At 44.9% G+C, this 16,762-nt stretch overlaps 1 protein-coding gene across 1 annotated transcript in view; it reads left to right on the top strand.

Annotated features, from left to right (window-relative positions):
- The first annotated feature begins 1,491 nt into the window (after positions 1-1,491).
- The window catches only part of CACNG4 (calcium voltage-gated channel auxiliary subunit gamma 4), a 110,473-nt gene continuing 95,202 nt past the window's right edge, over positions 1,492-16,762 (top strand). Inside the window, exon 1 of the mRNA XM_048490040.1 lies at positions 1,492-2,137. Within this exon, the coding sequence (XP_048345997.1) occupies positions 1,909-2,137 (229 nt within the window). The 5' untranslated portion in view covers positions 1,492-1,908. The remainder of the gene's footprint in view (positions 2,138-16,762) is intronic.

The following is a 16,762-nucleotide window of genomic DNA, read 5'->3' as shown; positions in this document are numbered from 1 at the left end:
ATGGGAATTGTAGTTCCTGAACATCTGGAGGCAGGTTCAGTTTAGAGAGGTCCAAAGTTATGGACCCTCAAAAGGGTAACCCCATCTCCTTAGCAAAGAATGTGGGATGGGGTGCCCCTTTTGAGGAGTCCATAACTTTGGACTAAACCAAACTGCACCAGCTTTAGGGGGTACCATGGGACACAGTTTCCAGATGATACCTGAAACCAATAGCAACCATCCAAAATGCTCCCTGCAGGAACATCCCAGAAATGTGCCCAAGAATCTTTGTTCTGCATTGAGTTTTCTGAATTGCTGTCAATGGGGGTTGCAGGCTGGGGGGGGGGACATTTCTGAAGGCACAGTCTCAAAACTTTCAGGGTCTCATAAGGTGACTGCCCTGATGGTACCCCCCCCCCCGGTTTGGTGCAGTTTGGTTCAGGGGGGCCAAAGTTATGGACCCTGAAAACTGTAGCCCCCATCTCCTATTAGCTCCCATTGGAAACAATGGGGGATGGGGCACCCCCTTTGGGAGTTCATAACTTTGGACTCCTTGAACCAAACCTCACCAAACTTGGGGAGTAGCATAAGGACAGTCTCCTGGTGATATGCTGAAATTTTGGTGCTGATATGTCTAAAAACTTCACCCCCTGCAGGCACCAATGTCCTGGTGCAAAAAACAATTGGTCGTGGTGGAGTGGCCACCTATGGTGGGGGGGGGGGGCATCCAACTCAGGTTTTGCCCCGGGCTACAGTTTGCCCAGGGCTGCCTCGTTATGCCCCTGCACAGCACAGTTATAACAAGTTGCAATCGTTATAAATGAACTCATTTTCCCTTTTTATAAACGGGAAACGAATTCATTTATAACGATTGCAACTCGCTATAAATATGCTGTGCAAAATCCACATTGAAGCTGATTGACTTCAAGGGGTTTAGACGGGAATAACTCTGCACACTCACCCAAAACTGGAGGGCTAACCCAGAGTTCACCATTTTTTGAACCAAATTCCCTCGTCACACAAGAATGTCCCAGCCTGATCTTTATTTCAATACGCTTTATGCACACAGCAAGCATAGAAATGAGCAGCGCCACTCACACCCCGGGTCAGCCACTGACTACACCTCCTCATCCTTCGGGCACAAGCGCCTTCCTACTTGAAACGAGCAGCGCCGAGCCATAGCGTGCGTTCATGATGACCACATGAGAGCGAAGGGGGACATAGGGCACTTTGGTTGCACCTTTTCCTTCCCTAAGAATAACGTTCTCGAGCCCCTGGGTCGGTACAGGCGTCACTGACCCAAACGGGGCTGCTACCTGTTCCTCGCTTCTCCAGACGCCGTTCTTTTCCAAGACAATCCCGCCCGCTGCGAGGTGTTTCCTTTTCGCTCCGCCGGCGCCTTCAAGTCAAAGCCTGCTGCTGGGAGGGAGGCGCGCACATGGGGCTTTCCCAGGGGGGCCGTGTGGGAGAGGCGGGGCACCCACTCAGACTGTCTCCCAAGAGCCCCTTCATGGGGCGCGCTCCTCAGCAGCACTTCAGGCGGCGGGAAGGGGCGATGTGAGGCGTGTGCGGCCGTGCGCCTGGCACGCTGGAGAGCGCGCCGGCGGCCAGGCGAAGGAGCGCTCCGACGCCGCGCAGCCCGAGCGATTAGGCGGGACGGGCTCGGGGCTGGGTTTCCCCCTCGCCTCTGGCGGCGGAGGTCTCACTTTCCTGGCTCTTCTTTTTCGAAGCGCGCCTTTTCTTCCCTTTGTCACTCCCTCCGCCCATGTCTTGGCTTCCTCGCTGTGGATGGCAGGAGGGAGGCGAGGGGAGGCAAGAGGAGGGAGAAGGCGGGGAAGCTGCCACTCGGGCGCGGCGGCGGATAAGCGGGTCGGGGCTGCGCCTGCCTCCAGCCACCCCCTGAGCCCGTCGGGTGGAGCATGAAGCACCATGGTGTGGTGCGACCGGGGGGTCCAGATGCTGCTGACCACGGTGGGCGCCTTCGCTGCCTTCAGCCTCATGACCATTGCCATCGGCACCGACTACTGGCTCTACTCGAGCGCCAACATCTGCAACGGCACCAACGTGACCACCCCGGACGACACCTCGCAGAGCCTGCCCAAGAAGGTGAAAGGGGACCTCACCCACTCCGGGCTGTGGAGGATCTGCTGTATTGAAGGTAGTCCAGAGTGGCCGGGGGGCGTGGGGTGGGGCCGAGAGTTGGGGGGGGGGGGTGCGCGCGCGCGCGTACGCTGCGGAGGCGCTGACAAAGAAAGAGACTCGAGAAAAGTGTCCAACTTCATCGGCGGGAGTGGTTGGGAAGGAAGAACGACAAAGGAGGTTAGGGACGACGGCTGAGCGCCTTTCTCTTTTCCCTTTTGTGAAAGCGGTTCCCCCTCTACACACAGAGACCCTCCCCCTCCAGATGCAGCCGGCAGCAGCCTAGTTGGTACCTTTGAGCTGATGCTATCTGGGAGGGAGGATGTTGTTGCCATGGCAACCGGTGTCTCTGATTGCTATGGGAACCGGACATAGGGAGGTGATGCTGAGCCCGGGGTGTCTGCTTCTCTCCAGCGCTGCACAGTCGTTACCCTTTCCCCTGGGCACCTTGGTATGCGTGCTGACAAGCAGCGAGAAGAAGTCAGGGAGGGTGTTGGTGTTGTTTTACTCCTTGTTAACAATGGTGTTTATCCCAAAAGGCTTACAGTCTTAATGACAGAATATGGAAGTAATAAGTACAGAATACATAAATAAATAATAATGTTGATAAATGTACACTTATGGAGGCTAAAACCTTAAGCCTTCCCCATCCCCTTCAGGAGACTTCCTGAGTTTTCTTGCACTTTGGTGAGCTAGAATTGCCAGGGGACCCATTCAGAGAAGGAACTAGCTTGGAATGTTGAAACGTAATCCCCAGATGAGGGAAACTGACAACTAACCAAATGCCTGACAGCTTTAGAAACAAATCATCATAAAGAAGCACTGCATACACTGATTGTATGCAATGGGTTCCTTAGCTGAAAGTTTCATGCTTAAGTTAATAGAGACTGTATGATGGAAGGCAAGAGATAATCTTAGAGGGGAAGGAGGGATCTTCTCTCCGTATGAATGCTCTTTTGATGCATTTCAGCTTGGTATACACAAACTTTACAACCTACGTTTCCGCTTGTTTTGAGGGACAGATAGCTCAGAAGCATAAACAAACCCAGAAACCATCATTCATATTAAGAAGAGGTTTTCTAGACAAGCTTGTACAATTTTTAAATTTTCTAGAATTATTTAGGGATATAGTCTGACATTAGGAATTTTTAATGAGAAGTAAATCCCATTGATATCATTGGGACTTACTCTCAAGGAAGTGAATTCTTGTGATGCAATCCTTAGAACACTTTCCTGCAACTAAGCCCCATTAAATAGATGTGAGTAGTTCTGATTGGATTGTTCTGTAGCCTACAAGATAAATTATTACTTTTATTACATAGTTCTGGTGTTTTTCCCAGGATGCTACATACATAATTTGATTTAAAAGTTAAGACCAAGTTGCAGTCTTGCTCATTTCACATTTAGCTCAGTTTTTTGGATCTTGAAGAGAAGGGTTTTTGAGTTTATGGTTGCATGAAAAAGCTCAGAAAGATTAGGGCAACTCATCCTTAGTCAGTCAAGCTAGTCCCTACTTCCCAAATCTTACCCTAGTGAAGAGTAGTGGCAGCAAAGTGGACTGTTGTGAAAGGCATAATCAGGGACAAAGGCCTAATTTTAAAGTTCTGAAATACACCTGTATACACCTGTATACACCTCTATTGCCACTGGGAGCCAGAGGAAAAAGGAAAACATTGGAAGTCCATTGCTTAAGCTCCCCAATAACAATTGGTATGCCATTGGAACATCCAGGGTATAACGATTAGGCCTTTGCCACTGCTGAAGTCCTGCATGGTAGCTTTCTTCCTTCTGCTTCCTAGCACTCAATCACCAAATAGTCTCCCTTGTCATTGCTCCACCTGCTTTCCCAGAAATTTACTTTGATGGGAGGAAAAGGCCTTATCTCTAAAACCTGGGTACTGCTTCAAAATGTCCATTCCCATCAATGGAGAGGAGAACTGGATGTTCTATTTTTCAGGCTATCTGGTAACTTTGGACATTCCACAGAAGCATCCAGGCCTCAAAATGGGTCCTTTGCCACCTCCATATTAGCTCTCCTTGTCATCAGCCCCTCTCAACAGAGTAAATTTGGGGAAGGGCATCACTGTGGCAAACAGTTCTTTTTGGTGGCAAAGAGTTGTTGGTGTTAGGAATAGTTATTACAAGGTGGACATAACATTTAGGATTTCCTCATTGTCTATACTGGGTGTTTTCTGTTTACAGTACTTTCTTCTACATATCAGTATTATAACGAGTTCAGTATTATAATGAGCTGATAACTGAAATATCAACTTTTTCATTAAAAAAAGAAATGCATTTAGGTCTGTAGAGAATCTCTATGGGGAGGGAATTCCATAACTTTGGTGCCATGACTGAGAAGGCCTTTTCTTGGATTGCCCAGCCTTAGATAGATGTGGCACTCAAAGCAGGTTTCTGAAGATGACTGCAGTGGTCAGTTAGATTCATATGGCAGTCCTTAAGGGAGTCCTTAAGATATGCTAGTCTTAAAAGGCTCTAAAGGTTAATACCGACACCTATAACTGGGCCTGGAAGCAAAATGGGAGTCACTGTAGGTGAAGCAAGACTGGAGGGATGTGACCCCTACAACCCACTCTCATCATCTGACATCATTTTCTAGGCAGCCTTTAGATCTACTGTGCACTAAACCAGAACTGAATCAGTTGGAGCCATTCAATAGCAGATGGCACAGATTACAATAGCAGATGACAAATTAGAGAATCAGTGACAGTCTCAGGCTTTGCAGGACCTGTAAGTCCTATGTTGGTCTGACAGAACCTAAAAAGATTCAACCTGAGTGTCATATCAGAAATGTGTAAAATAGAGATGAATGAAAGCAATTTCCCGTGAAAGCATGATAGATTGCAAGAGGCTGATCGTTATCTGAATACTTGTCTGTCCACCAATCTTAGGCTGATTCCACATGGGCCAAAAACAGCAGTGTGAAAACGGTGTGAAAATGGTGTAAAAGGGTTTAAAACAGTGTAAAAGGGTTTATACTGTTTTCACACCATTTTCACACTGCTGTTTTTGGCCCGTGCGGAATCAGCCTTAGCTTCTTTTATTGAGGTTTGGTTAACTTTTAGTCTTGGACTCCAAATGAGAATAAAATCAGTGCCACGGTTTTTAGGCAAACCGCTTCCCCACACACACACAAGTAGCTTCATAGCAGGTTTGCAGGGATCCCATAGGACTCGTGACAGTGTACATGTGGAGCCCTCATACTAGAGTCAATCTCCTACTTCTTTTGCTGAAAGCTTTCTGGCATTTATTCTTGTGTGTAAGTGCTGTCAAGTTGTTTCTGACTTACAGTGAACCTATGAGTTAACATCATCCAAAATGTTAACAGCCTTGCTTCAGTTTGGCAGACTGAGGGCCATGCCTTCCTTGAGTGAGTTGATTCATTTCAAGTTGGGTCTTCCTCTTTTCCTACCACCTTCCCCTTTTCCTAGCATTACTGTTGTTTCCAGTGACTCTTGTCTTCTCATAATATGACCAAAGTATGATAACTTCAGTTTAGTCATTTTAGCTTCTAGAAAGAGTTCAGGTTTTATTTGAACTAGAACCCACATATTTATCTTCTGGTAGTCCATGGTATCCATAAAGCTGTCCTCCAACACTATGGCCGTTTCTGGATGGCCTCACAAGCAGAGGTACACCGGCAGAGGTATACAGCAGAGGCATATGGGGGGGCCAAATGGCGCCCAGAAGCAAAAATCTCTCCTGGCACCCCGCCCCGTGGAGCACTGATTACTCACAAGTAAGCACTGCTTACTCACAAGTTAGGCTACAGCCCCTCTTCCCAGCCCAGCAGCCAAGACGCCAGAGAGTTTCTGTGTATAGTTGATGCCGGTGCCCCCCCCCCCCCCCCGGGCCATTTGCACAGTGCCCTGCAAATGGCTCCAGTGCCCCAGCAGCCCACGGGCCCACATTCGCATGGGCCCGCAGGCACAGATCCCTCTTACCTTGTCTCCCAGCTGCCATCGCAGTGGAGAGGCCAGGGGACACGCCCTCCGTGGCCATGGCAATGCTTCCAGGGCCGGAGGCCAGGAGGCGTGTCCCCTGGCCTCTCCAAAGTGACAGCAGCTGGGGAACAAGGTAAGAGGGATCTACGCCAGCGTGGGGAAAATGGCAGATTCCACCAGTGCTGTTCGCTCGGCACCAAATGGAAGCTGGCATTTTCCGAAAAATGCCATTGTGGGGTGAAACGTCACTATCTCCCACACAACGGTGTTTGTACTGGCCCCACACCGGTCTAAATGGCCCATGCAGAAATGGCCTACATTTCAAGTTGATCAGCTTTCTTCCTGTCAGCTTTGTTTACTGTGTAGCTTTCACACCCATTTATAATAATGGGAAATCGTATGGTATAAATTGTTTTGACCTTCAGGGACGTAGGCAAGGGGGGGTGTTTCTCGGGTTCAACCTCCCCATTGCATGTCCGAAGCTCTGCCCCCCCCCCCCGTTTGTGGGTTTTTGCATTTTAAAGTGGGTTTTTTGTTTTTGGCCTGCAGGGGGCGCAGTTTTTAAGCTAACAGCACCAAAATTTCAGGCTATTGTCAGGTGACACTCCTGATGATACCACCCAGGTTTGGTGAAGTTTCATTCAGGGGGTCCAAAGTTACGGAGATGGGGCTACACCTTTGAGAGTCCATAAATTTGGACCCCCTGAAACAAACTTCACCAAACCTGGGTGGTATCATCAGGAGAGTCTCTTAAAGGTACCCTGAAAGTTTGGTGCTGCTAGATTAACAATTGTACCCCTGACAGCAGGCACCCCCCAAATTTCCCCAGATTCTCTTTTTAAACCCACCCCCTTGGCATGGATTTAAAGTGAGAATCTGAGGTCCCCAGTTCAAACGTTGAAAGTGATGCTGTTTCGGGGGGGGGGATCCACCCCAAAACACCATCATTTTCAATGTTATTTTTACTGGGGACCCCAGATTCTCCCTTTAAAATGGATTTAAAAGGAGAATCTGGGCTCCCTAATTTAAACACCGTTGAAAGTGATGCTGTTTGGGGGTGGATTCCAGCGTCACAGCAGCCGCCCATCGTGGGGGAGGAGTGCAAACCTCAGATTTTGCACTGGGCTCCATTTTCCCTAGCTACCCCTCTGCCTGGAGGGGAGAGAGAAGGGACTGCCAGCTGCCAGCTGGGGAGCCCAGCCGGGGGGGGGGGCAGGTCACAGGAGTCTGCTTTTTATAATCACTGAGTCCATGGGCATGGCTTGGGGAGGTGTGGCCACACCCCCAGGGGTAGGTGAGGGTGTGGCCTTGCCCCCAACCCCCCCCCCTAAAAAATCTATACCTACGTCACTGCCTTGGTCACCAGTAACACATGCTTACACTTAAAGGTCTTTTCTAGTTCCTTCATGGCTGCCCTTCTCAGTCTCAGAGCCCCATCCACACTGGGGGCCCGGGGCCAAATCCACCCATGGGAGCCGTGTGTGGCTGTTCTGACAGATTTGCCATCCTCGGGGCATTTACCTCAGTGAAGATGCGATCCTGCCCGTGTGTGGCTGCTGCAGTCTTCCCCAGTGGTGGAACGTGGCACCAGATGAAGCACCAGTGCCTCTACTGCTGCTGCTGGCATACTGGGGGCAGGGCAGGGGCAGGGCTGAGGGAGATGCCCGGAGGAATGGCTTCCTCCCAGCCATTCACCGCCTTACACTGGTGGCTGGGACTTTAGACTTACACCATCCAAAAAGGTACTATAAGTCTAAGCCAAGTAGGAGTTTCTCGGTGGCTGGGTGGCTTTTTTGCTTTGCAAGCTTCTCCATACCTCTGGGAGGCCCCTATGGGAGCAGCAAGTTACCGCAGGCATGGGATCCATGATGGCCTGGCATCTTGGATTGGGCCACCTATCTTCTTCTGATTTTTTGGTTGCAGCCCCTGTTCTGGCAAAGAAAAATGTTTGTCAGGCCAACCAAAAATCTTGACAAATAATGATGTCAATAATATAACTGAGACAGCAGCCAGATTTCTATGTGTTGCCATTGTGATGCGTTTACAAATGTAGAGTAAGACTTCTATAATACTGTGGTTGATTGTCAAGATCGATTATATTATAGATGGATATTACTTTTTTGTCTGTCTTTTATGCTGATATAACAATAAAGGCTGACTTGACTTGGTTGCAGTCTCCCTTTCGATTGATGAAGGAGCCAAGGACTACAAAATCTTCAACATTTACCCTTATTTTTCATCAGATTACTCTTTTAACATTATTTTAGTTAACAAGAGAAAGTTCACAGAAGTTGTGACTAAATATATTTCAACAGCATTCTGAGTATTTGCACCAAAGTGTTGTCACCTCTAACACACTTTTCAATTTTCAATTTAATTTTCATATAGAGAACATTTTAAACATATGTTGTCTTGTATATCTTTTTATATTGATTCATTTTGTATCTTAATATAGTCTTAAAGGTTTTGTGGACATTTTCCTTGATTAAACTGAATTGAACTAATAGCACAAACTGAAAAAAAACAACCACGTAAGTACGATGAAAGTTTCCACATCCCTTCATATCCACCTCTTCTCTGCAATGCATTACTCCACCATTATTTTATAATCCACCACTTTATACTTTTTCAGTGGTGACTTCTCCTCTAAAACAATGGTTTTCATCCTGTGACTAACAGGATGCTGGCTCTGGAGACCCCATTCATTCCGCACATGCAGAATAATGCACTTTCAAACTGCTTTCAATGCTCTTTGAAGCTGTGCGGAATGGCAAAATCCACTTGCCAACAGTTGTGAAACTGGTTTGAAAACGCATTATTTTACATGTGCGGAAGGGCCCCCCAGAGAGTTGTTTCTTCTCCTCTTCCTCTCCACCACCACCACAGCTTTGGAGGTACCTGTAGTTTGTGAACTTGCATAGAAAACAATGGAGAAAATTACATTTTTGTCATAGGCATGTTCTTCTACCTTGTTCTTCAAAACATCTTCAGGTTGTTTCATGTAGAACATCAATACTAGCCTTTAGGGACTCTGAGATTGCTAAGCAGGTAGCCCTGGATTATGACCCTGATTTGAAGTGTTGTTGTCAAAGGAAGTGTGTGTGTGTGTGGTGTGTGTGTGCATCATAATGAGGCTTCCTCGGGATTTATTTCTGGCAGAAGCTGGATGGGTTTGTGAATGAATTACACATTTGAGAGTTTTGACCCCCCCCCCCCAATCGATCTTGTAAACATGATTTTAATCCAGTTTGCTCAATTTGATTTCAGTGGGGCTAATTCCCGAGCAAGTCACCTGAAGGTTCTTCTGAAGCATACTTTTAAAAATCTGTTGAACTGGAAATTCCTCAAACTGCATGCTAAATTGTCACTGACTTGAATAACAGCAAAGGAACACAAGTTCATTTCAGGTTAGATGACGTGTTCTGTTTCAGTAGTTCTTAATAAAATATTAGTTTGAAAACTCTTGCATAAAGTAGAAGATCCAAAGGTTTCAGTGAGTGATTACATAACAACTACGCTGAATTGTTTCTAGGTTATCTAATGTGCAGCATTGTTACTTTTATTTAGATGTTAAAATTAAAGTGATATAATGACTTCTTTGCTTCACAGACTTCTTTTCTTTACAGTAAAATTCAGTCACTCCAGTTAGTGCTTATAAAGCTTGACACAACTGGTCCTTGATGGTGTCATTCTACATTATTTGTTAGTATTAGTCTCTGAGTGTACCACTACAGTATGTAATAAGTTGACCTTGCCCAAGCAAAGCTAGTCCAGTCACTTGGTAGATAGGTGGCCTTCTATATAAATTGCTTATAGAGCTGGACCTTATTTGCTTCACATACTGTTCCATATTGATTATGCTACCACACAGTCTCCTTCAGTGTTTGCCTTTGGAATCAGAATGCAAGCTACTGAACTTGCAGATTCAAGGTGATTCATCAGCTACTTGTGAAATGAGTTATGTGCATGTAAAGTTCCGTCAAGTTGTAGCTGACTTATTGTGAGTCTGGCAAGAGTCTTTCAAGGCAAGTGAGAAGCAGAAGTAGTTTGCCATTGCCTTCCTGTGCCAAGTTTTCCTTGATGATCTTCCTTCAAAGTACCAACCCCGCTTAGCTTCTTAGATCTGCCTATACTAGGCTGCCTTCCCTCCAGTGAAATGTGTTACAAATGAGGAATGTCCATTAATAATTCAGTATTATTGTTGCTTTTAATAATTGCTATTTGCCGTCTGAGTGATCGCTTAAGTTACAATTATATCAGTTCCTTGACGGGATCATCCTTGACTACCTCTGCTTCAAGGGCCATTAGCATGCAGGACAAAACTACATGGTATATGGATGATATATTACGGGATCTTGCTCTGAAATTGCTTGGAACAGCAGTTGTGTGGGAGGGGTTGTTTAACTCTTTCCCCATGGGCTATGCTCCCATATGGCTAGCACGAGCGGGCAATTCAGGAAAATAGCACAGGAAAGATGAGCAGCAGCAGAAGGGAAGAATCTGACGTAGCAGCTCCCTGTCTAATCCATCTCTGCCAATGACAATCTGAGAGCCAAGCAAACATGCTACGTGCCTCAGCCAAGTATGAAGCACAGAAATATTTTGGAGGGAAATGCCATTAGCATCCCTGCCACAATCGATTCCTCTCAAAGCTGGGAGCCTCTGGTCATACCCACATAGGACAAGACTCAGAAGCTAATGAGCCATGAGGATTCTGGGAACTGGGCAACTTCCTGATGACCTTCCCCTTCTGTCATAGAGAGAGAGAGAACGATGCAGACCTGATGGGTGCCACAGAAATGAGCAGAGGGATGAGAGTCAGAAAAAGATAGAATCGCATGCAGTTGTCTCTCCTCAGTACATTGTAACTGAAAAACACATTTAATTGAAGCCTATTCATATTCACATGTATTCTGTAGTTGTAGAAGAAGCAGAAACTTAATTTGAATAATACTGTTCCCGATTACAAGTAGCCAGCTATTCAGGCTGCTCCAGTGCGAAAGAATAAGATCATGGGTGTGGTCCTGGCATGCTGCCATGAAGCATCTTGCCTCATAATGGCCCCTTCCGCACACGCAAAATAATGTGTTTTCAAACCACTTTCACAACTGTTTGCAAGTGGATTTTGCTATTCCGCACAGCTTCAAGGAGCACTGAAAGCAGTTTGAAAGTGCATTATTCTGCATGTGCGGAATGAGCCATGGAGAGAAAGCAAAGGCACAGAAAGAAAGAGGGAGTCAGAGATATATCACCAAAGACAAAAAGAGGCATCACCACATAGTTCAAAGGGAAATATAACAGTCCCCTCCTGGTACCCACACATGCTATTATTCCAACAGAAGGAAGGTTATAAACACAATAGTACACATGGAAAAACCAACTTTCCCCCCTCTTCAGCCACTCAGATGCCAGCAAGCAGGATCAGTTTTTAGATACCAGTGACTATTAGACATCTGGGTCTTTCCATCTTTGTAAAAATGCTGTCCAATTTTAAATCAGGTGCCAGATATTTTTTTTAACAAAACAGAATTTTGTGCTCATTAACTCACAAACCCTTTAGCTGACATTTTCATTGTATTGTTCAATCGTGACTAATCATCTGAATTTTGGCAATAGGTACCAAGAAGGAATAGAAGAAAGTAACAAAATAAACATGATCAGCAAAATATTGACGCTGTGTCAGAGAAATTAGCATTGTATGTCTGAAACATTGCTCTGAAATTAGGCAAAATACTACTGGTGAAAAGAGAAGATGCTCTTATTCTTTTTTCTGTATAAACAAAGATGAGGTAGAAATGCATATATAATTATGGTGAAAACTGCAGCTGCTCAGTATTGAGACAGTGGTGTAGACATTTGCAGCCTTTTTAGCATGCTATTCTTTTTCCAAATGTAAATAATATATGAAGATTAGGGATCCTAGTACCTGGCCTACTGCTGTTTTAAAAATAGCTGTAGTTATGCTGAGCTTTTCAATGGTGTTTCCTGACTCTATGCATTCCCTACCCAGTCCTTTGTTCACCAATACTACTGTTTTCAGGATAAAGATTACAGGAAATTTGTGAATTCATCCGCCATTTCCTGGACCATCTTTGTTCTAGAATGCTCTGCTTGGGTCCTAGTGCTTTGGGGACAGAACTAGGTAGGCGCTAGGACCCAAGCGGAATATTCTGGAACAAAGATGGTCCGGGAAATGGCAGATAAATTCACACATTTCCTGTTATCTTTATCCTAAAAAGGGTATACACATACACATTACTGGATATGATAACAGCTGTTGAGCTACAGCCATTATTTGCATTAGATTAGTGTGTTCAAACAGTAAAATCCAGCTGCAGGTGATCACTATAGTTCTACAGTGGTGCCATGTCTAACCAGTTGTGAATGTCTAAAAATTTATGTAGCCATGTGTCTCAAATTCTGGTTCACATTTGCTTTGGAATGAGTCTCAAGAGAATAGATTGTGGCACAAATTATTATTACAGTTGTTGTTGTTGTTGTTGTTGTAGATTTCACAGCTGCCAGATCTTTAGCTGGTTGTTGGCCTTCATTACAATTCGAGCCTCACCCAGAGGCCTAGGAAGTTGTACTGTATCGGCGTAGTATTCGTGCGGATCCCAGCAGGGATTGTTGTTGTTGTTGTTGTTGTAGATTTCACAGCTGCCAGATCTTTAGCTGGTTGTTGGCCTTCATTACAATTTGAGCCTCACCCAGAGGCCAGTAACCTGAAAAATATGAAAGAACAAAGATTAAAGAATGGCAAGATCATGAAAGAATTAATTACATGATCTCTTGTTCCGTCAGAATAGTTAAAAGAGTATCTATCAATATATGCAGCGGATGTTTGGACACCTGAGAGACACTATTCAATTTGGAATAGGGTTGGTTCCTGGGGTGAGAAAACCTTATTTAGTGAGCTCCTTTTCCACTTCTTCCAATAGGTTTTCTCTCACTGATGTACATGGGTGCCTCTTAACTGCATGGGAGGACTATGATGTTACTGCATTCTTATCAGTTGAAACTGGCATGTTAAATATGGCTCACTGTAAGAAAGTATATTAAGTACATTAAGAAACATAATCAAATTACAGCTCGTTTTCTTGCTTGGAATACCTTTATATCTTAAACTGTTCTTCAGATAAGTTGATAATAAAGTGAAATTGTTTCTTGTGAAATGATTTTGATACTTTAAAATAGCATCGAGCAATTGGCACTAATCTCCCCCTACCCTATGGTGGTGGAAAATAACAACTGTTTAAAGGAAAATAATCTTCTCCAGTGAATTATGTGGTGTGGGTGTGTAATAAAGCTGCCAACAGATTCTAACCGATGAGAAGAGATGCCATACCAAAAGGAAAGGGGGTGTATCATACCTGGCTGCTTAGGGGCATTCAAGGATAGAAGGGCCTGCTTCGTACAGCGCAAGCATTGCACCACACCCATGTAGAGGTCTCTATCAGTCTATAATGCCAAAGAGGTTATTTCTGCATGGCCAGCATCAATGCTTCTGCACTAGGCCTCTCTCTTTTCTTGATTGTTGTCATTCTGGAACTGCAGAGTGCACCTCTGCATGATCTGTAGCTGGCAAACCAACGGAGATGTCTGGCAACCCTTTATGAAGTCACAAGCAAGAATGCATTCTGCTCTAATATTCAGGTCTAAATTAGATCTCACACTTTTTTTGTTTATTAAATTGGTAATGTTTTAATATGTATTTTTGGTTTCTCATGTGAGTTCTATAGTTTGAAATCTTTTTTCCCAAGTCTCTTTGGCTGCCACATATGTTGGCCTGCATTTGTCCTGATTTCTCAAAATACACCTGTCTGTTTTCATTTGACAAAAGATGTTCAAAGTACAAAACAAACAGATGGTTACGGTCTACGTCAGAGTGGCATCTTGAATTATGTGAAGTGACTATAGTTGGACCTGAGTTAGTTTATAATTTATTATTCATTTACTTTGTTTATACCCCATCTTTTCCCCCATTGGGGCCCCACAGGGACTTACCTCATTCTCCTCTCCTCCATTTTATCCTCACAACAATAGTGTGAGGTAGGTTAGGCTGAAGAAGAAGAAGAGTTGGATTTATATCCCCCTTTCTCTCCTGTAGGAGACTCAAAGGGGCTTACAAACTCCTTTCCCTCCCCCTCACAACAAACACCCTGTGAGGTGGGTGGGGCTGAGAGAGCTCAGAAGAACTGTGACTAGCCCAAGGTCACCCAGCTGGCATGTGTTGGAGTGTATAGGCTAATCTGAATTCCCCAGATAAGCCTCCACAGCTCGGGCTGCAAAGCAGGGAATCAAACCCAGTTCCTCCAGATCAGAGTACACTTCCTCTTAACCATTATGCCACTGCTGTATGCAACTGCACAGAGTCAAGCAGTAAATTCCCATGACAGAGTGGGGATTTGAACCAGGATCTTCCAGATCATAGCCAACATTCTAACCACTACATAATGCTGTCTCTCTATGAACAAAACTCTGTGAACAAAGGTGTGTTTGTTCACAAAACAGAGTCTGGTGGTTTTCCTGCCAGCTGTTGCAGCCTTTTGAAATTAATCTATGTCAATAGTTTATGTAGCCCAATGTGGCCTTATTTTTCCCATAATAAGCTATCAGAATCAGAAAGCCAGTTTTCTCACTCCAAGGTAGGAGGACATTTTAGAACAGTGGCTCTCAGCCTTCCTAATGCCGCGACCCTTTAATACAGTTCCTCACATTGTGGTGACCCCCAACCATAAAATTGGTATATATAAAATATAAAAAGACCGTTTTCTGATGGTCTTAGGCGACCCCTGTGAAAGGGTCGTGCGACCCCAAAGGGGTCGCGACCCCCAGGTTGAGAACCACTGTTTTAGAATGTTGGTTGTTCCCACTGGCTTCTAAGGGAGGCAGGACCAAAACTTCCCTTTCCTCTCCCCCTCCAGGGAACTTGTGGATCCGTTTTAGCCCTGCCTTGCTAGGAAGAGAAGTCTAGAGAGAGCTCTCTGCAGTCTCGTTTCTTTCTTGTTTCCTTTCATCTTGAACTACTAATAGTTGAGATCTACACTGCACAATGCTTTCCTTCTCTTTCTACCCTCTTGGAGCCTTTTGTTTATTTTATTTTGTTTTTTTAAATTTACATTCCACCCTTCTCCAAAATGGGCTCAGGTCAACATACAGAAAGATCAATTAAAAACCCAGTAAATTTACATTCTTCAGTGGCACCATAAAATAATTCTCATTAGGGAGAATGAGGACAAATGGGAAGAGAATTGGGGAAAGGGAAGGGAAAAGGAATCAAAACAGAGACAGGGAGGCTAGATACGATGAAACATGCAGTGGCTGTCCTTGACCATAGGCCTGGCAGAATAGTTTCCTCTTAACAGGCCCTGCAGAACTTACAGAGGTTCAGGAGAGCATTTCAGCAGGCCGGGGCCAAGACAGTATAAGATATAGTGGATAAGGTGCTCGATCTGATTAGGATATTGTGGACAAAACCTCAAATCCATAGAGACTTTATTAAATCTTCTTTGCAAAAATGTAGAGGGCATGGTGTGAAATCTTGTGGTTTCTTAGAACTTGATTTGTAAGGTCTGTTAAGTAATAAGAAAGAAATATAGTGTGTTTGTGATATGTATACCATAATGAGAATTTTGAAAGATGAATTGATTCAATATCACAGGATACATCTTTCTCTAGAAGCTATTTACAAACATTATTTGTACCCCATTTTACCAACTGAATTGACAGTAAAGAATATACTTGTAATGTAGGAGTCAGCAGGTGCACCCATTGATTCCCTTCCCAATAGAAACAAAACCATATTTGGCCGAGTGTGTATTAGGTTTGGTGATTTGCTAAAGGATTTTTTCAGCCAAATAGCAAAACTGCATGGAAAAGCCAAGCTGATTACTAAGAAACCTGAAATACCCAAATAAATATTCAGGTATTTTGAGATTCAGCTATCTGAAGGCCTAATTCCCACAGTAGGCCCAAGAAACCCTCACTCCCCCAAAAGGAAAAACTTGGGGGATAAGTCAGTCCCATTTACCTTGGTTGTGTCTTTTGGGCTTCCTGGACAACTCTAGACTCTATAGAGAGATGTAAAAAGGCTCCCAACCCATCCTGCGTTGCCATATGCTGCAGAAGACCATAGCTGGATGGTCCTTATCCTTTTCCTGCCCTGTATATGGTTGCCAGAGCAACAGTGAGGAGAGGCGTAGCTCCAAGGAAGCGGGGGGGTCGCAACACATTCCGGGGGCATGGTAGGGGCATTCTGGGGCAGGGGTGGAAGACACACTGGTGTACCAGGTGCTTCCCCACTCCCCCCCCCCGCTACGCCTCTGACAATGAACTATTCTTACTGGCAAATGGGAAAGCTCACTGGAGGTTCTCTAATGTTTGCTGTGCATTTTTGCAAGGAGCTGAACTCTTTGCAGAGTTAGAACTTTTGCAGAGAGAAGGGGAAAGAAAGTTCCTAGGGGCCAGTGGGGTTTCAGCATGGAGGCTGAATCAAAGAATCAAAGAAGGTTTTTATTCCCCAGGGATACTTTCAAGTTTTTTTGGTGCCTGGTCAGAGAGTATAAATTGTAATGCTGGGTCCTGAGCAGCCCATTCTGTTTTAGAGTGAGGTTGAGAGAGAGTTCAAGATTTGCTTTTGGCTCTTGAGCTTGTCCTCCCTCTGTCTGATCTTTGAAGCA

This window comes from Sphaerodactylus townsendi, linkage group LG03, assembly GCF_021028975.2.
Source record: "Sphaerodactylus townsendi isolate TG3544 linkage group LG03, MPM_Stown_v2.3, whole genome shotgun sequence".
In the NCBI taxonomy this organism is placed as follows: Eukaryota; Metazoa; Chordata; class Lepidosauria; order Squamata; family Sphaerodactylidae; genus Sphaerodactylus; species Sphaerodactylus townsendi.
This window is presented reverse-complemented; position numbering and strand designations above follow the sequence as displayed.